Raw genomic sequence first — 20,282 nt, forward strand, 5'->3', positions numbered from 1 at the left:
GGGAACAGTGTGTTTTTCCCAGGACACATCAGCTCCAAGTCAAGTTGTCCTTCAATCTTAGTTGTGGAGGGCATGGCTCAGCTCAAAGTCCAGTCACCATTTTCAAGCTAGTTGTGGTGGCGCAGCCCACCATCCTGTTTAGAAGTCGAGACGGCAACCTTCCTGTTAAGAGCTCGCGCTCTAACCAACTGAGCCACCCGGCTGCCCAAGGTAGTATATATTTTTGAATGTTTTTGAAATGGTGGTTAGTCATACACAGAGTGAACCTCAATGAACTCTGAGAAGGCAAAAATGCAGTAGTTATGAGAAACCAGTAATATTTACAAAGTTTATATATACCTGAGAAGTACTGATGTTTGGGTATGTGTCTGAGGTCAACTAGGTACTCTGGTAAGAATGGTTCAAATTTAGATAAGAAAATCTCATACAATCAATTAAACTGAGTTGATGATTCTTTTGATATGAGAATATAGACTATATCTGATTCTAGGAGCACCATGAAACATAATGCCTAAATGAAGACTGTGTCTAAAGCATGACTTGTTTAATAAAAGATAAGTTTAGAAAAATGTAAAAAAAAAAAAGCTCTTTTTCTTGAAAGACTGACTGTGGCCTATGACTAAAACCTCAAAGTTCCACTTCTACATTAATTACATTTTATGAAATTTCCAAAGTTAAGCAGACATTGGGCTCATTAACTAAAACAATTATACAAAAGGAAATATTGCTCTGGTGAGATTGTTAACTCTGGAGAATGGTATTTTATTTAATAGACAGCATGGAGTTCATACATATCCATTATCAGTGCTTTGAAAACCAAACAACTTTAAAAGTTAGCAGCAGTTTCTGCAAGTACAAAAATACACATTTATTACATAACATATGGTAGTAAAATTTGTCAAGATATATTATACAAACTCAAAGCATTTTAGATAAAGCATCAGTCTAATATATTATAGATTAACAGAGCATAATAAAATGACATGTAGTCTGTCTTCAAATCATACAATATAATACTTTACAGCAATATTAACAAATTATTCACATTAAGTATTATAGGAGTATCTAAGGGAACATGGAGAGTAGGAATGGTTATTTAATAACCTCAATATCTATTTTCTTCTATGCTTTAAATTGGGTGGGTGATTTTCTACTCGTCAATATGAAAAAAAAAAGGCTATAACTATTATTTTGTTAAGTAGAGAAGAAATTTCTTCCAGAAAGACACTCCAAGCTGTAAGAGCTTCATTCACATCTTGCAGTTCTGACAGTAGTATTGCCCGAAGGGTAAGGGGAATCCCTGTTGCCTTTATATATTATACCACAAAAGATGCGTATGGACACTTAGGAATCTAAATATAGGAGTGGTTGGTTACAAGGTGAAATCTACTTCACAACTGTGACTGAGATGGCCAGTGTCATGAAGGAGTTCTTTGGACCCAGAGTTCTAAAAGCTAATTATATACTGCTTAGGGCAAACAGGGCCATGTACCCTAGAGGTAGGTAGCACCTATAGCTAATACTGAAAGGACTTCTTATATCTTACAGAAAACATTATTTTTTTCTATAACTGAAAAATGCAACCTTTAGGACAACAGGGAAATAATATTTGACATGAAAGTTTACTGGTGGCTCAGAAAAAGAATTTGGAATAAGCTATTTTGTGGGAGAGAGGACAATCTGATGGTGGACTAAAGAGACCCAATGGGTCCTAAGCAACTTCTTATAAGCAGTTAAAATGAAGGAAGATGCACATCCATTTTTGATTCTATCCCTTCATACTGGCTGGCAAGGTCTAGTAACCCATGGAGATAATCCAAGAGGTGTACCAGCATAACCTTTAAAGCAAGAGAGAGGAGACATGTCCATGGATATGAAATAAACCAATGGGGCAAACCATGAATCATCTGGGATAAAAATATGTAAAAACTTCAGGAGATAAGGAAATCCAAAGCGAACGGCTCAGAAGAAGGCCTGACAACCACTTTGGTAGGTATTCTACTCCGTAACTCTATAACCTACTAACCTCTAAATTGTTCTCTCCACTGCCAATTGATAATCAGAAAAAGGATGCTTTATCAGTAATTTTTTCAGGGCTGCAGAAAAACATTTTGGCAAAGAGGAGCCAGGCTTTGATCGTATGTTGGCAATAGCATTCGTGTAATAGAGAAGGACTGTTGCAGTCTTCCACACTCTGAGAGTGAATGCTGTCAGAAGTCATCTTCTAGTAGGAAAGGTTCCTTTTCTGGACAATGTTCGTAGCTAGCACAGGTACCTTGGGAAAGGACACTGAGATGAGTAACCCTTGCCTTCTTTTTCTTCACAGCTCTGTTTTCTAGAGAGCAATGCAACACTAATGGGAAAACAAACCAACCAACACAACCAACAAACAAACATATCATGGTACTCATGGCTCTTGAATCACTCTAGTTTTTTCCAGTCGAGCGACATCAATGGGCTGGTTCCTGGAAGGATCCTGTGAGGGCATGTGACTACAAGATGTCACAGGAATGGCCACTGGCTTGGATTCAGGGAAATACTTCACATGATTTCCTTCATTATTGGGTATGTTTTTCTTCCTAATGCTTTGATCAGTGGCATTTTCCTTGCCTACTAATTAAAAATACTCCATAAAATGTGGATGGTTTCTCTGCACCCGGCCCCCCTCTCCACAGTCCTTATTCTTCACATATGGTATCCTGACCTTCTCAGGGTACTAGTCTTATAGAAGGCATGTTTCCTCTACAGAAGATGCTTTCTCTATCCCTCTGCTGGTATCTCTAAAAACATACGACAGGACCAATCCCATGCTCTAATAAGGAAAAGCCTCCCAAACATTTAGGTGGTGAAATTGTTTAAACTTTTTGCCAAATGGTCTCAATAGAGAGAATTCTTTTGTTATCTAAGTATTAACGATGATGATCTTTATGCTACCCATCCCAGGTATTTTATACAAAGGGGTCATAATAATTCTTGTCTTTATGTCATGATTAGCCCAGTTTCTGTTCCCATAGACATCAGATTCTTATTGTGGTTAAATGTCTTTGGTTGGATGTCTGTCCCCAACATCACACACTACTGTAGACCCTGGGTCTGGGCTGGACACATCATCCACAGTCAAAGAGCTGGGTGAGGATGTTGAACGAGGCAGAGTACCAGGAGAGCACTGCCCACTGTTCTCTCCTTCCTCGTGTGACTTTGTGCAAAGCTTGAGTCTGTCTTCCACTAGGCTGAAGGGAGAGCTACAGTGTTTCTCTGAGTCCTGGCTGGGATAAGAGCTATGCCACTGGGCTGTGTGCACAGTGCCAAGTCCTTCCGCTACCCTTAGGGGCACATCTTTCTGTTTTTCTTGCAGGGAGTTGGCTTCTGGAACACCAGAAGCGAGTGGAGGTGGCTCCGTGGGTCCCTTCAGAAAACCAGTTTTCTTTTCCTCTGGTTTGGATGCCTTTGCTTTGCTTTTGAGGGACCAGTTTTTCAAACTGGCCACACCATTCCTCAACCATGTGCTGGGGTGAAGAGTTACGGAATGCATTTGTGAATGCCACTTTACAGGGTCCTTTTTTGTATAAGCCAGGTGGCTGCTGGCCTGCCCAGATGAGGGACCGGGCATTTCAGAAATGAGGCTGGAACCACAGAAGTCAGGAGAAAGTTCTTCCTGTTTTATTTGAGCCTGAAAAGGGCAATCTATTGGAGAAGAAGTTTCAGTGGGTGTAAACACAGAGTGTTCAGAAATCTGAGAGAATGCACTGTCTTGGGAGCTCACTGATGAGCCAGATGGGGACGTGCCTGGGGAGGACAAGCTGGAATAGCTAGTCCTGGGGCAAATGTTTAATCTTGAGGGTATACACTTCTCAGTGTTTGGGTTTGTGGCACTGCTCTTGCCCACCTCGATCCCCAGGACCAAACTCTGGTTTATGAGCTTCTGCCCCTCCATTTGCAAAGACTTGTGCCGCTTGAGATAATCCTCCTCCGCATGCAAGTGTCCGGCTTCATAGCTGGCTTTGTGTTGTTTCTTTGAATAAAACCCCCTGAGATAGCTCAGTTTGCAGTGCTGGTCCTCCATGCTGGGCTCTGAGCAGCGCCGGTGCCTCCTTGAGCTCTTGATGGCCTCGGCTGTATGTGGCCGGGAGGATCCGGACGCGTCTGAGTCAAAGGGCCGGTTCCCGGGATGGTCACGTGAGGACATGTGACTGAAAGATGCCACAGAAATGGCCACTGGCTTGGATTTAGGGAAAAGTTTCCCATGATTTCCTTCACTACCAGACAAGCTTTTCTTCTTAACATTTTTATTAGTGGCATTTTTCTTGACATCAGTGCCTGTGAGTAAACTCTGCTTAGAACACGTCTTGCCCTCTTCCTGTAGGGGCTGATTCTGCTTCAGATAGTCCTCATCTTTTTGTGAGAGAATTGCATCACAGCTGGACTTGCGTAGCTTTTTCTGGTAAAACTCCCTGAGATAGGAAAGCTTAGAGTCTAGGTAGTCGATGCTGGGCTCCGAGCAGCGCCGGTGTCGCCTCAGGCTTTTTGGAGCATCTGCGGCCGCTGTGGATAGGTAGCGGGGTGTGCTCGTGGCAGATGGGGCCCTGGTGTGGTCCTGCAGTGCAGCCTTTCTATACAGTTCTGTGACGGTCCCTGGCTTGGATTCCAGAGGCCGTTCCATTTGAATGTCTTCATGTTTAGAACAATCTAAGTCAAAGTCGCTCAGGGTTAAAAGACCTTCCACCTCAGGCTGGTCAAGGTCATAGTCACTAAGGGTTAAGACAGAGTCCATGCTTCTGCTCCCCTGACCAAGTTTCTTTACCAGGTCACTACACGGAGCATCAACGTCTTCGTTCAGCTCATTTTCTAAGCTGTCATAGGAGGAATCGTTCATTTGGAAGCAAGAGATATCTGTCAAAAAGTCAAACCATGATTAACATTGGTTACCACACATACACGCTGCTGTCAAACAAACAAACAGACAAACAGCTTATGGTGCTTAGTTTAATTCTCTTTTCATATAAATTGTTCAATTTCCTACTCTTGAGAAGAAAAGGCTCTTTCACAATCTTCCCAATTGTTAGTGCAGAATGTAAAATAAAATTGTTGGGGTTATCTAGATTTATCTTAGTACATGAAGAAATGGGCTTTCCTAAAGTAAGATTTCCTTAAAGCAATGAGACATGTCATAATACCACGAAATGGTAAAAAATAAATAAATAAAATTATAAATAAATAAATACATAAATAAACAAACAAATAAATAAAGGAATCAGTCGCAGGTATACCTAGATTCTGAATAAGATGTCTTCTAATATGGATTGCCAGTGGGTACACATAATTAACTTAGTCTCAGGGAAACCATTTACTAACTCTATCAATTTCTCTTTGACAAAGTTCTTTAATATCCACTATTTATTTAATCTTTAAAACAATCATAAAAGTTAGACATGTGGCTCTCCGTATTTTACAGATACAGAATTGATGTTTGCTGGCATAGAATAATTGGCCAAAGATAACATAACTAGTAATTGGTAGTACAGGAATTCATATTCTGGAAGGCTGAATATCTTGAAGTCTCCCCACCCCCACCCCCACCACGATGCTAGCTATTTTTAAACTGTTTCATTCTGAGGTATCTCAGGGACCAAGAGGAAGGAGAGGAAGGAAAAGACCAGGCCTGCCTCTCCTGCCTCTGGGCCTCCAACTCCAGTTTTAAGTATAGTCATTCTATTATATATATTTATTAGCATTTCTTGTAAAGTTTTATTAAAAAGAAGGTTAAAACCATCACACTATATCATGCTGCAACTAACAAGTTCTTGAAGTTTGGGGGTCTCGTCTTATCCATTTTTTTTATTGGGGAACAGCCATAGTCATTGGTTACACATTGCTTTCATGCTGCAATGGCATAGTTGACTCTTTTAAAGGAGGGCGCAGCTCACGGTGGCTCATGCGGGGATCGAACTGGCAACCTTGGTGTTATCAGCACCACGCTCTAACCAACTGAACTAACCGGTCATCCCTTAGTCTTATCCACTTCTTAACTGGACCACAGTGTTAACATCAGCAGCCCTTCTAAGGAAGGAGCCCTAGGCTCCCCGACCCAGGTCAGAGGCCCCCCGACCCAGGTCAGAGGCCCCCCTTCACCTGAGCTGCTGTGACCCTGGGACAACCACTGTCCCAGCATCTTCATAGACAAAAAACAATTATTAACAATACCTGAGGCATTCTCTCTAGTATCACATCTCACTGAAACCTCTCCTAAGAGGGAAGTGATTTCTTCTCCAAATATTCTACAGCAATTTTCAATCAGAAATTGAATAAGCAGAGAAACCTGTACAAAAAAGGACAAAAATGATGTGCTACTTTTCACATAGCAGTCTATAAACCACATTTCATATACGAATCTTGGTTGTAACAAAAAAAATACAAAAGAATCCTGAGAAGAATTCATATCTGCTTTAAAATATACAAAAAAGTAATTTGGGTATAGAGATTAATTTTAATCAGTGGACTAAAGTTATTATTTGTGGCCTTGGCCTAATGCTAACATTTTTATACCAGTGGTTCTGTCTTTAAAATTATGGTAGTTTTAAGTATTCTCTGTAGGGTGTTTGGGGTGAAGAAATACACTTTGTTAGTAAAATCCATAAAGCATCATTAGATAAAGACTTATGAAATGTATTTCTTATGTAAAAGGCAGTGTCATAAGCTTGGGAAGAGGGCATCCTCTGTGGGTTTATTGTGAAGGAGACAGCTGCAGAGAAAACCTGCTTTTGCCTGGCTGGTCTCTACCTATGCATTTTCTTCTCTTAGGCTCCCTAACTGGAGGTCGCTTGGCAAAGAGGTAAGATTTCACTAGGGAGCTTGGTGCCTCCACTGAGATGTACTGGAATTTCTCCGTAGTTTTCCTGCTCCAATAGCTGAGGCAAAGGAGCAGGCAGAATGATGGGGACAAAGGGATATAACATCCCCACACCCTGTATTATGCGCCAGGCACGACAGGACTGTGATTTCAAGTACCCACTGTATGAGCTAGGTATTACCACTATCTCCATTTTTCAGATGAGGAAACTGTGGATCACTGTAACTAATTTTGCCCAAGATTGTACATCTGGCAAGTGGTGGGCAGAGAATTGAACCTTGGCTCATCTAATTCCAAAGTCCTTGTTTCTTTTTTAAAATCATACCAAACTGCTTTCTTATCACCCTGTGGTTTGAGTCAGTTACAGTGTTTTGCCTCTTTAACGAGAAATAACCCGACTGTTAGCACTTTTCTGCTTAAGAAATCACTTTTCTATAGTCTACCAGGTTAGAACACTTAATGAACTCAAATTTACAAGTTATTTAAGAAAATGTATTTTAGAATCAATACCCGAGTTTTAGGTTCAAAATGGGGATTCAGCTCCCCTGGGCATAAAAATGAAAAACTTCATTACCTTTTTTGTGAATTCATTTTCTAGTTCCGGGCTGGAGGCAGTAGGAGGCCAAAGAATGCTCGGAGCAATACACACTGCTAAATTATACGCAGTCATCTGATTGGATGAGGACTGTTGCTCAATGTTGTGTAAGACCCCGAAAAGATACCTTAGGAGAACAACATTGGCTCTTGGAAGTTGGTCTAACAGCCTAAAGACAGAAAAATGTGCTCTTTAAGCAAGACGGTTGATAAAAAATTTATATAAACAGGCAAACCTTGCTTTGCATGGGTTCTCCATGCAAAACAAGAACACAGTCCAGATATACAAGGTAACATGCATGTTAACAGCAGTTAACACGGTCCCATGCAAAGTGGGACTGCCTATATATAATGAGAGAAAACAAGCACTGGGGATTTATTTATTTATTTATTTTGTACACTGTATTCATGACCCAGTGAGAATGTAAAAGAATGCAGAAAAATGGCTCGTAAAACAAATGCTACCTGAAATATTTATCTGAAACTAGTACAATGTGTTTTAACTAAGGCAAATCCTGTAACACTTCAGAATATTTTCACCCAAAAGCCCCAAATGACATTAACCAACCATTGAACTTAAAGTGCTCCTTCATTTCCAAGTAGCAGCACAAGAATTCTGTCTGTCTCTTGGTGGGAACCCGAACTTTAACTATTAAGACTTCCAGGTCCACTCTGAGAGCTTATGCTCTGCTTCACAAGGTCAATTTTGTCCCAAATCTCTTTCTTAACTCACTGGTGTCGCTTTTGCATACAAGTCAAGCTTATTATAGTATATTTCCTACTGTTCCTATTTTGTAATTGATAAGGAATTTTTAAATTCACTGCAAATGATTCTTACTATCATCCAGAAAACAGATAAATATGTTGATATTCACGGTTGTTGCTTTTTTCAACAAGAATCTGCAATGTAGGGGAGAAAATCAGGCAGTCCGATTTCTGTTGCATACCGTATTTCCCCATGTATAAGACGCTCCCATGTATAAGATGCACCTTAATTTTGGGGCCCAAAATTTGAAAAAAAATGTATTACATAAAGTTATTAAACTCAAGTTTTATTCATCATAAAATTCATACAACTCCTCATCACTGTCAAAACTCCCATTAGCTTGTCCTCATCTGTGTCTGATGACAAATCACTGTCTTCATATATTGCCTCGTCCTCAGTTCCATCTATGGCATTTGAAATCTACAACCACTGTATAATACCCACCCAGTTTTTAGACCCCAAATTTTTCGAAAAAAGGTGTGTCTTATACATGGGGAAATACGGTCATAGCAGAGAGGTATTTCTTCAGGACAATGAACTGACAATTAGTATAGTTTTGTAGAGATAAATTATGACAGATATTGAAATGGGCCAAAAGATTATGGACTGTATTCAATGGAAAGTAAGGCATTGTCTAGCATAGTCTTCTGGGTTATCTGATTTTATGGAAGCCTTACGCCTTTGAGCCATTTTTACAGCTCTGTAAGTTGTAGATAACTGGTAGCAGTGCACCTAACACTTGCCCATAGAATTGAAAATTCAGTCTGCTGGAGAAAAATGATTTATACACGTCCTCTCCCCAACCCCCAATGCCCCAGTAGAAAAAGCCAGTTTTGCATCTATTTGTAAATTCATTTCAGCATTTCTGACTCAACTACATAAGTTGTGGTAGTCTGAAATCTCCTTTCAATGGCTTGCAACATCTTATTAGTTCTCATCAATTAATGATTTAAATAAAGTCTTTCACATGTGTTCATTTTATTTTGTATGAGAGTCATAATTTTATCTTTTTTAAAAAAGATATGATCCTTTAACATAGGAGATAAAGTTTTAGACAATGGACAACAAACATAGAATCTGATGTTCACTATCTCTGAATGGTTTCCACCAAACCACAACGTAAGTGGAGATAGTAGTTTGTTACATGGCTTTGATTTCTGGTGTCTTCAAGAGTTGTGCTATGCTCCTCTATGGATAAGAGATGTCTATCAATAGCAGTGTGTAGATAATAATTCACACTTGAAAGTTGCTCAAGAAGAAACTGCACTAAACAAGCATATGCAAAAAAATGATATTGGGATTCTTGGGTTTTCGAAGAACTGTAAGTATTGCTTTTTGTTAATGGACACTTCTTTCTTATGCTCTTGTAATTCAGGAAACATTGAGGAATGGGGGTGGGTAAGTTCTGCCAGAAAATTCCCTTTGTATGAGCAGAGACAATACATTCTTTGTGATCAGACACACTTTGCAACTCCCTTTTTCCTTGACACTTTTTTAGAGTTAACTGCCTCTCTGCAGTGCTCCCAGAACACCCTCCCCCACATTTCTCTTTTATAGCACTGATTATACTGCACTGTAATTGTAATTCTTGCTTTATCTATGTACTCTACCAGACTGTGGGTTGCTTGAGAAAGAGAATTTACTCTGTATGAATTCAGTTGCTGAATGAGATACATAAGGGGTTGTCTGGTTAAATATTGACCACTATTAAGATCATAAGTTGTAGATTGGATTTACAGTATTGGCTATTGGTTAATGGGTTTCAGCTCCTCTCAGATTTAGATATACAGAAGGTGTACAATGGTCATGTATGCCGTGTTAATAAAATAAGGGAGAAAACAACACTAACAATGACAGCAGCTAGCATAAATTTATTTTTAAACTGGTCCCCACAGATATGATTTTGATAGTCATCATTACTTTAATAGACAGCTTATAAAATTTAAGTTTTGTTAAAAAATATTTTTGAGACAGGGCCAAATTAGAATAATTACCTTTGAATTGTATTTATTTTCTCTTCATCATTTCCTTGATCCATTATACAGATCCACTGATCATAGAGATCTGATGAAAAAATACTTCCTGGAATATTTCGTAGGAAATCCTTACATAAAGGGAAAAATAAGTATTTTAAGTCATTATTCTCATTCTGAATATGTACTGGAGAAATAAGAAAACATTTTGTTGAAAAGTTCAGTTAAGTCTTCCATTCGTTGGGATACACAGACCTCTATGCCAGCTCTCCACTGACATGCACACGTAGGAACACAAACTTTGATTTTTTTCTAATAAAAACCAGAGGGATAATTGGAGTCTGGACTATAGTGGGAAAGATAAAGAACAACCTGTTTGATTTCTGGTGTTTGGGCTGAAACTTCCTGTTTGTGTCCATTTTAGCAAAAATAGTACAATGTGACAGGGCCTGGCAAATTATCCTAAATCCCTTCCCCGCCCCTATCAAATCACTAGTTCAAAGAAATGCACAAAGATATTTGTGAGGTTCATAATGTCTTAACCAGATATCCAATCATTCTATACATATTTACTCATACGGGCACTGCTTGAGGTTCTAGGGACAATGCAGTGAATAAAACAAAGTCCCTGTTATTTTCAAACTGTATTCCAGTGGTATGGGTGAACAATGCCATTTAATGATAAAGAGTTTCTCTCTGTCTTCCCCATAGAAGGGCTCTCACATATTTCGGGGGAGAAAGTATCCCAGGCAATGCATGGGCTCTGGGAACCAGGGGAAGTACCCACATGCCTGATATACACTAAATAACATATCCCCAGCACATTATCCTTCCTGGCCTTCCAAACCCTGTGCTGAGGAGAACACTGGTTGGGCTGTGTGGTGAAACCAGACAATGATACACGTAGTATACGGCTAAGGATGTTTGTTGTTTGTACTTTGTTTATGAAAAACAAAAAATAAACTAAATTTGGTTCAGGTCCTATGTTCATTTCTGCCAACTTTCTCTGTTGCTTTTGGCATAATATTAACAACAAGGCTAAGCTTGCAAAGTCTGATCTCCACCTCAGTAAACTTCAGGTAGAGACAACTCAATTTTACGTCTAGGCAATGGTTGGCTATCATCTTGCAAGTTCCTGCTTATACCATGGAGATACGTCAATGTTTGCAGTTGAGCAATTTTAACTCTTGCTGGAAAACCAAGTCAGCAACTTTAGCTATGTGGTTTACAAAAAGCAACACACAACTTGTCACTTATATGCCATGTTTACATTACTAATATGAAAGCTGTGATTCCGTATTGTTATAGTTAGCTGTCACATGTGTATGAGCTCCTCCAGGGCAAAGGCAGACCCTCACTTCCTTCTTCTATGCTTCAACGCCAAGCACAGTCTCAGACACAGCAGTGGTCATTACTGAACAGTTGCTATTTATCATTTGGACAAATATTAGTGAGGGACAGGGAAGGCCAACTAACTATAATTGAGATTCTAAGATAATTTTTAAAAACATCTTTGTAGTCGTGTCACCTATCATGATACAATTTTTTTTAAGAGTGGTTAATAAGTAGGAAGATGATTGATTTAAAGTCTTTCTGTGCTCTATTATATCTTCCAGTAGAAATGTACCTGGGTACTTTTGATTCAGATATGTCTTCACAAAAGTTACCTCATTTTGGATAAAACTATTGAATTTTCATAATTCCAAACTAATTTTAGTCGCTGTACTACTTTAAAAGTCAGATTTAAAAGAGGCAAAATCTGTTATTTCAAAGTGGGGCAGTGACAATAGCTCTCTTTTTAAATCTCAGTGGAAAACATACTTATGATCTGTCTTGAAGAAAAACATCATTAAATCTTAAACCTACACTTGAAAGATAACTCGTAACATCTCAATGAACTCTCCACAGCTGGAATAACAAGTTACGAAATACAACCACCATCACAGCTGAGAAAGGATCGGAGAGCTGGTTCTGCATTATAATCACCAACTCACAGTACTCAGCTGAAAGTCTCCTCCCCTCTAAAACCAGAGCCCGAGTCATCAAGCAGAGCTCGCAAGTTCATATGAGATGAGATTCCTGCAGGATTAAGAATGAACTTTCCCTCAAAGGTCTGATGGATCAAAGTTACTGTGTCTCAAGCAATTTTGTTCCAATTATAGTTTCAAGAGTTGAGCTTATTATATTTAAGCGTAACCGGTATAAGGAAAAAATTAAAGGAAAACTTAACTACCACTTCCACTCTTAAAAACAAGAAACAAAACAAAAGCTCAAAAACCTTTGGCAAAAAGTATCTCCTTTCCTGCAACCACTTGGAAGAAATGAGAGTAAAACACAGTTACATGATTATAAAACTTCAACTACTTGGAACCCATTTAACCAGATTTTACCATCATTTGCATCAGTTTTTGTCTTTTGCTTAGTTTTGTACAAGTAATATTTCTGCAATTTGAAATGCAGGTGAACTCTTCTAGAATCTTACTTCTTTGTAACAGCCTCGGCAATTTAGCACAAAAGTTTAAGTGTGGTGCTGTGAAGAATAACATAGTAAGAAAAATTTTCTAAAACACAGCCTTTAACTTCTTAAATGAAGAGATAGGAGAAAGCCTAATTATATGATAAAAAAAGGGAAAATTCATCATGTATTCCTGACATATATCTGGCTAAGCTCATCAAACATATCTTTATTGTATTCCAGGATTGAAGAGTAATCACAAACCCTGTGCAAAATGGATTAGATGACCCTAGCTCCAGCTCTCCAGTTCTTCTGAGTGATACTTTATTGCGAAAGCCTACAGCAGGGGTTTTCTTAAGAGTAGATACGGCCCATTTACCAAGAAACATCCGACTGTGCACAAAATCATGAAGTAAGATTCTGTTAGCAGTAGACCACCCAGCAGGGGTAGGGGTAGGGGGTATGCGAGAATCTTCATCATGTTTTCCTTAATTTGGTTTTTATGCTCCAGGCCCTGGGATGCAGGGGGAGGCCTTGTCTCTGTCCCTGGCATGATGCATTCCTACCCCACTGGGAGCCTGGGGCAGGTCGGCAGAAGCTATTACTGGGGTTAGAAGCTCTGCTAAGAGCTGGTTTTCCAAAAATGTGAGGCATTTTCAAGAGTGTGGGGAGGAAAGCATTTTAGAAGAGTTCTAACTCAACTATGGATGTGACTCAAGTAACTATGGGGTCAAGGGTAAGAACCATAAACAATGTGAAAAGTGGGAAGGTGTTTTATAAAAGAAGGCTCAGATGCAGGGGTCACTCCTACTCCACTTTTACTTTCAGTAGGCCATTAGTGGCCAGGGGAAGGCATGGTGATGGTATAAACGAATACAATTTCAGTGGTCTTAATGAACAATTGTTTTGTTTCCGTTGTTATGCAAATATTTGTTTACTATGGATTTCTTTTCCAAAGTTTATTTTTGAAAAATTTGCCTTTATTAGGAAGGCAGTGAGATTGTGAGGAAGTCATAATCAGGATGTTTGTTTTGGTAAACATGCTCTACGTTTTGATTATTTTTAATTTAACTTAATTATTTTTTGCCTGGGGTGGCAGAAGTGAAGATGAGGAGAGTGGCGTGGGATGAAAAAATTTAGAAAAGATGTCTGATACACCATATCATTGGCAGTGGCTTTTAAAGGCCAATGTTGACTTTGTGAAGTGTTTATTTTTTTTTAACACATTTTAGATTCTAAATCTATTATGGTTCTTTACAGATGGGAATAAGGTCATAACGAAAGAAACCACTGGCCTTTCTCCGAAGCTATACCATGCGGTGGATGAAGGGAGAACTTTTCCTACCTTTAAGACAGACGCTATTACAAAAATGGATTCACAGTCTAGGTGTGCTTCAACTCCAGAAGTCAGTTTCTCTTTCAGCTCTCTGCAAGATTTCATATTGGCTGATTGTCTGAAGATGCCTTTTGTGAGGGGTCCTTTTTGATTAAGAAAGCTAAGCATATCCTATGGAGAACCAAAGGAAAAAAAGATATGGCACTTTACACACATAAGCAATCTCTGGGCTGCCAGAGGCTAGGGTTCCCTGGGGAAAAAGCACTGACGGATTGGGGCTGGATGGACTGCTAGATGGATCAAAGTCAATGTGTTTTTTCATGACTCTAAGTCTCTCTTCTCCTATTCACTCAACATCTAAAACATTTTACTTTAAACACTTGCTTTAATGAGATTGTCTTGATTCAGTGAACCAACAGGCACTGTAAAATGAAGTTTTTCTGGCTGCTTCAAGGTCTCTGGCAACTAATCTCTCTCCTCTCCCACTACTCTTTTCGCATTATTCTCTAAAGTAAACTCTTTTCCCCAATGAGGAAACATTATTGTCAAACTCATTCTCCCCTTGCTTGTCTTTCTTTTTATGAGTCTTCATATTTTATTCTACTTCCCGTATTTACTTCCTTTTTTTAAAAAAATACCAGGCTCAACAAAATCTCCAGGAAGCTTTCTCCATTCCATTCCATTCTGATCCATCTTCATTTTGCTTTCTTTCTAGCTGTATATCCTCTGCTTTCCGTGTAGGACAAGAATGAGTGTTGGGGGACAAGCAACCACAAAGTGCCATCATCTAGCACAGTACTTGGAGGACACTGGACACTTAAAAAATGTGGCTTAACAGTGATCATTAAATATGTCAACTGGAGACAAGACAAACTGAGTGGCTTTCATCTGATCTATGCTATGCAAGAAAGAGAAACTAAATGCCAGAGGATGTAACTTTATGCGTACACACTTGAAACACAAAACACATGTTAAGATTTAAAAAAAACCTAACACTGAGTAGTCTGTGCTGCTAAAGTATTAAAGACTTTCAGAACAATATAGAGTTCAAGAAAGGAGGTGAGAGAAATGTGAGAGGTAATGTGATTTCTTGGTCTACCAAGCAACTTCTAATATCTGAGTAGGCTTATGTGGTGGCGCTTTCCTGAAACCAGTAGGCTAAATGATCTCTTCCTATTGTGTCTTCCTGATGATTCTGCAACTGCTTGGTCAGGTTTTTATTCTCTGAAGCAATAATAATAATGATTCTCAGCCAAAGCCATGCGTGTCTGTAATATTTCCATTTGGGGACAGACCTCTCTCCCTTCCTAAACCTCCTTTCCCATTGGTGTTACAGGTCAGCATGAGACTTACCAAGACAGGTCTGGGCAGATTGTCATTTTCACAAATATTTGGCAGAGACATTCCAAAGAGCTGTCCTGGCCCAGGAGATGTTGGTGACAGGGACAAGTTATCCAGGTGAGTGCTAGAACCCCGCCAAAAGGCCCAGTTTATGATAGATCTTCTCCTTTTAAATGTCTTCTGACCCGAATCTAAGGAAGAAGTGAGATTAGGAAAACTAGTTTAATTCATTTAACCTTATTTCTACAGTTTCCATTTTACAGTATGTTCATTACTATGGCTCAAGGAGGAAAAGTACTTATAGACATACTTGGTTTCTGTTCATTCAATCTATGACATTTAAGTATACTATTTTATAAATGAAGAAAGAATTAAATGTTTGGGTTATTCGTTTTCTTGTCCATTTTTGGAACATCACCGGTCCATTTCCTTGAGTTCTGGCACTGAATTTTCAGAGGTGAGAGAAAGGCTCCCTTACTGTACTGTAGCAACTTAAAGCAAAAAGTGTTTCACACCAACATGTATACTGTCCCATTTTAAAGATGAGACCAGGCACACAAAAAAGCTGAAGATTAAATTAGACCACAATTAAATAGTACGAAAAAGAATGAAACGAGGAGGGGGAGGAGGAGGAGAGCTGTCTCTATTGAGACTTTTCTCGAAACAAAGAATGCTTTATTGCCTGATGTCCCACTCTACTGAGAACAGGGACAGGAAGCTGATGTTCTACATCCCCCCACTTTCTTTCCACCTGCAAAGGCTTTCATGTATCTTCAGTTCTCAACTTAAAAACGCATGTTTAAGGCAGCATGGATGGATGCAAAATGGAGTGAGACTTGCCCTTGCCATGGCAAAGTTTATAATCTAATGGGGGCAAGACTGATGGTGGTGGGGAGAAGCAAGTATATAACTAAATAAAATGCCACAAGGGAGGAACAAAGTACCAAAGACATTCAGAAGATCAATAAAGCACACCTACCCATTAGGAGGGAGGGTGTGATCCTGGAGGCATTTACATTTGATTTGGATTTCGAATGAACAAGATTTCAACAGGGCATCCAGCATTGTGTCTTGCATTTATTGAGTAGCACTCAATAAATCATTCTTGAACAATAATTGAATTAAGGAGATTTAGGTGGAAAAAGACAAAAAACAACATGAACAAAATAAGCAGAAGAGGTCAACAGTGAATCATGGCTTTGTGATATCATAATGCTAGAACATTTTTTATGTCCTTTTGACAGCTCTAAAGGTCCCTCTTGGACCTCTTTGCCACCTTCCCCTGCTCCACAGCCCCAACACACATACACAGATAACAACTATAAACTCTGGACAACAACAATTTAAAAAAAGCCTACCTGAAGGCATCAAAGAGGGGCCAAAAGAAGGTAAATGCTCGAGGTAAAAGTCTGACACTTAGAAGAAGAGAATGGTATAGCACAGGGTAAGTTTCCTATTCTTACAGCTTTTAAGTATGAGGACAGGCCCAGGGTGGTGGGGTGACTGAAATTTGGAGAAAAGCCTGTACTCTTACTGGCTTGAAGAAGTAGAGAATGGTGATGGAGGTAACCACAGCACCTGGAAAGTGAGGACGGGAAATCCTAGGAGAAAACTGAATAGTGCGAGTCGCAAACACGGTGTATAAATGCTGCCCACATCTCTACAGACCCTGAAGCATGCATGCTTGGGGCAGATTCAAAACAGCCTGTAGTTAAGGCTGACGGAACTGAGACTTGAGGACCACAGGCCCTCAGGTGGCATTCACTCAGGGTCTGACTCCATGTTCTCCAGCGGGAGTGCCTGGGAATTGGTCATTAAACTCTAGCTGTGGGGCACTGACGCCCAACCAAGCTACCGGAGAGGATGGTTAGCTCCTCAGGACCCCCTGACAACGGAACACTGAAGGAGATGGTCTTTCAGGGAGGACCTGGTCACAGTGCCAAATGCTAATTCCAAAGAAATGTTTTACATTGTTTGGCGATAATGTACTGTAGCATTTTATTTCCTCAGAATAACCAAATTAAACCAAATACTAAAAAAAAGCCAAGTTGTGGGAGGATAAACAAATAAGTAACATTTTACGGAATGGCCTGCAGACCATCATCCACACGTGGCTTCCTCCGGATACAGTAAGTGCATTACCAATGTGTACGCTCCAGGTGTAAATGGTCTTTGGCTCTGGAGTCAGGAGTCCAGTCACACTCCTGGCTCAGGCACTTATCTGGGTAAGTTACTTAACTTCTTTGCTCAACTTTAAAATGATATTACCTATGTCTCAAAGGCTTTTTGGAGGGTTATGGAGGATAACATATGAAAAGTACTCCTCTGTGGGGAGGGTCACAGTGAACCTGATTAAAGCTGCTAAGACACCAATCTCCTCCCCACAGAGGACGTCCTCCCCACATCCACTGTCTATTTGCTGTAACAGCCTTCGGAAAGTATACAGACAGGAAAGAATACCAGATTCTGCTTAACTAGAGCACTTTCTTCCTGCCCTGACCTTCCCAGCCTATATCATTTTGAAAAAACAGAAAAGGAAGCTAAACCCATTCTTAAATCCAGGCGGGGGTTCCACTATGCCTAGCAATGTCAATCTGTGCAAAAGTTTAATATGTATGTTTATGTGTGTTGAGTAGTTGTACTCAGTCTAGTTTCCTCATATTTAACCTGGGTTCATTATTTCTAAAACTGTCAGATTTATTTGATCTTTTAGCTTTCACACACTTCTCAGAAAGAGTGATTTATCATAAAGTTATATACCCAGCTATCCTATGAGTGTAGACAGAGGATAAAGTAGAAATTGAGTCTTGTACTGTATTATAAATACTTTCAGCTGTAGCCATGCCTTTCGTTATGTACAACATTCAATTTTAGAGTTCATGTTCCCACTGGGACTGAGAGGAAAAAAAATTTCATTAAAGTTTACTTTCTTGAAGAGCTTTTAATGCATACCTCTTACTTTCTAAATGTCAAAGGCTGATGAAAATCATGCTATTGCTATTATAAATATAAGGGCAATATAAATGTAGAGAAAACTAAATTCATGTAAATCTAACTTTCCTAAACAATCCTGGCAAGATTCAGCTAGTGTTTCTTCATGCTTAAATTAGGGAATTGAATATTAAAAATTATCATTCTTAAAAGTTTGTGCTTGTAGAATAATAATCACAACAATGAAATCTTTAATTAGAAATTCTATTCTAGCCCCATAACTCCCCAAATAAAGAATAGCTTTCCCCCACCCCCAGAGTCGGAACTACATCTGGGAGAATACTAGAATGATAGGGCAAACCGGCAGAAGAAAAAGTTGCACCCCATAGTTTACCATCTATCATAAAAATTCAGTCCCATTAGCCCTGGGTCTGAAGCAGATGTGGAAGGTGAGCCTGCTGTGGGTACAGAACTGGGAGTTCAGTTCAAGCTACAATCATTCCCAGAAAGATCCCACTTCAACCCCAGAACTCTTCTGCTCCACTCAAGTTTTCCATACGGGGTGTGACTAAGCCACTCAATCTTCCATTTAACTTCCCTGTTCCATACACTGGACTAGGCCTTGCTCTGAGTTCCCAGGCCTTAAGCAAGTTCACAGTCTAATGAGACATGTAAACAAATCAGCATAATGTAAGTTTTTATGCGTTACATTAGAGATAGGTATAAAGTGCTCTGGAGACACAGAGAAGGGGGCAACTACCTGCCTGAAGGAACACACATCTCTTGGAAGTGATATTTGAGTTGGGTCTTGAGGTCAGATCTTTAATGCCTATATCCCGAACCCCCAATTAACACTAGAGCTGTCTGAATGGGGACCAGCCACTCCAAGGACGAGCTATAGTGATCTAAGTCACAGGGGTAACCTTCTGAGAGATCTACTGCTACTCCGTTTTCAATGTGATACTACAGCATTTATTAGATCTTCCCTACACCGAGGCAGAAATTTTGAAAACAGACTGCGGATGATTATGCTCGCCTAAGGTTACTTTGGATAACTGAGATATTTTCTTTAAGCTAACTAAAGAAAGCCTCCCTGAGATATGGAGACATGGAGTTATGTCTTTATTCTAGTTGTGGCTTATTTCATGACATGGGGCACAGAGGGTGGTAAAGAAGGTGACAGTGTGTGGACTTTAAAAGCACATTAGTGCAATATATAGATGATGTATTATAGAATTGTACACTTGAAACCTATATAATTTTATTAACCAATGTCACCCCAAATAAATTTAATAAAATAAAAAAAAATAAAAAAAATAAAAGCACATTACATTTTGATACTTGATCATATGGTAATATTTTGTATATCACAATGAGGCTATGAGAGTACTGAAAACAATCTTCCACAGTGGCATGTTGCCTTCAAATTAAAACAAAATCAAGAGCAGTAACAGAAGCAGTGGGGATTGACAGTAAGACAAACAGTAACTATATAAAATGGTCTCTGTTTCATGAAGTGAGTTAGTGCTCACGTGTGCACATATCATGGCAGTGAGGTCAAGTGACAAGAGCCGGGATCAAGGACGGAAGACCTAGTTCAGGTTTCAGCTCTACTGTTATACGTTTTGTGATCTTGCACAGTCTGAATCTGCTCATCTGCAAGGTGGAATAATAGTGTATTACCTTACATGGTTGGTTTGAAGCTTAAAAGCAAGTATTTTATAAACCTAAATTCTATGCAGAGATTACTTGTTAACATTATGAAGAGTGTCATCATCCAGCAGCCAATTACTCTGTTTTTAGAATTTCTAGACTCTACAATTGGTCAGTCTTTCTAGACTCCTTATGGCTTTTCTACCTCTAATTAAAACACTACAAAGAGGTAACAGGAAAGGCATGTTACTTGGGTGAAGTGCTGGTATAAAGTTTGGTAGAAGACTTCAGCTAAAATGTTTTTGATTCAGTCATCTAAATCAGAGGGCAGCAAACTATGCTCTGTAGGCCAAATTTGACCTGCTACCGACCTTTCTTTGGATAGC

General features: G+C 39.4%; 1 protein-coding gene across 15 annotated transcripts in view; it reads right to left on the reverse strand.

The window, feature by feature from the left end:
- Positions 1-733: 733 nt before the first annotated feature.
- Positions 734-20,282, reverse strand: part of ARHGAP20 (Rho GTPase activating protein 20) — a 139,397-nt gene continuing 119,848 nt past the window's right edge. For all 15 annotated transcript variants that reach the window (XM_019653665.1, XM_019653667.1, XM_019653668.1 and 12 more), the window contains 6 exons: positions 15,325-15,503; positions 13,981-14,142; positions 10,202-10,311; positions 7,422-7,611; positions 6,202-6,316; positions 734-4,890 (listed from right to left, as the gene is read on the reverse strand). In XM_019653665.1, the coding sequence (XP_019509210.1) occupies positions 3,035-4,890; positions 6,202-6,316; positions 7,422-7,611; positions 10,202-10,311; positions 13,981-14,142; positions 15,325-15,503 (2,612 nt within the window). In that variant the 3' untranslated portion in view covers positions 734-3,034. The remainder of the gene's footprint in view (positions 4,891-6,201; positions 6,317-7,421; positions 7,612-10,201; positions 10,312-13,980; positions 14,143-15,324; positions 15,504-20,282) is intronic.

This window comes from Hipposideros armiger, unplaced genomic scaffold, assembly GCF_001890085.2.
Source record: "Hipposideros armiger isolate ML-2016 unplaced genomic scaffold, ASM189008v1 scaffold_204, whole genome shotgun sequence".
Lineage (NCBI taxonomy): Eukaryota > Metazoa > Chordata > Mammalia > Chiroptera > Hipposideridae > Hipposideros > Hipposideros armiger.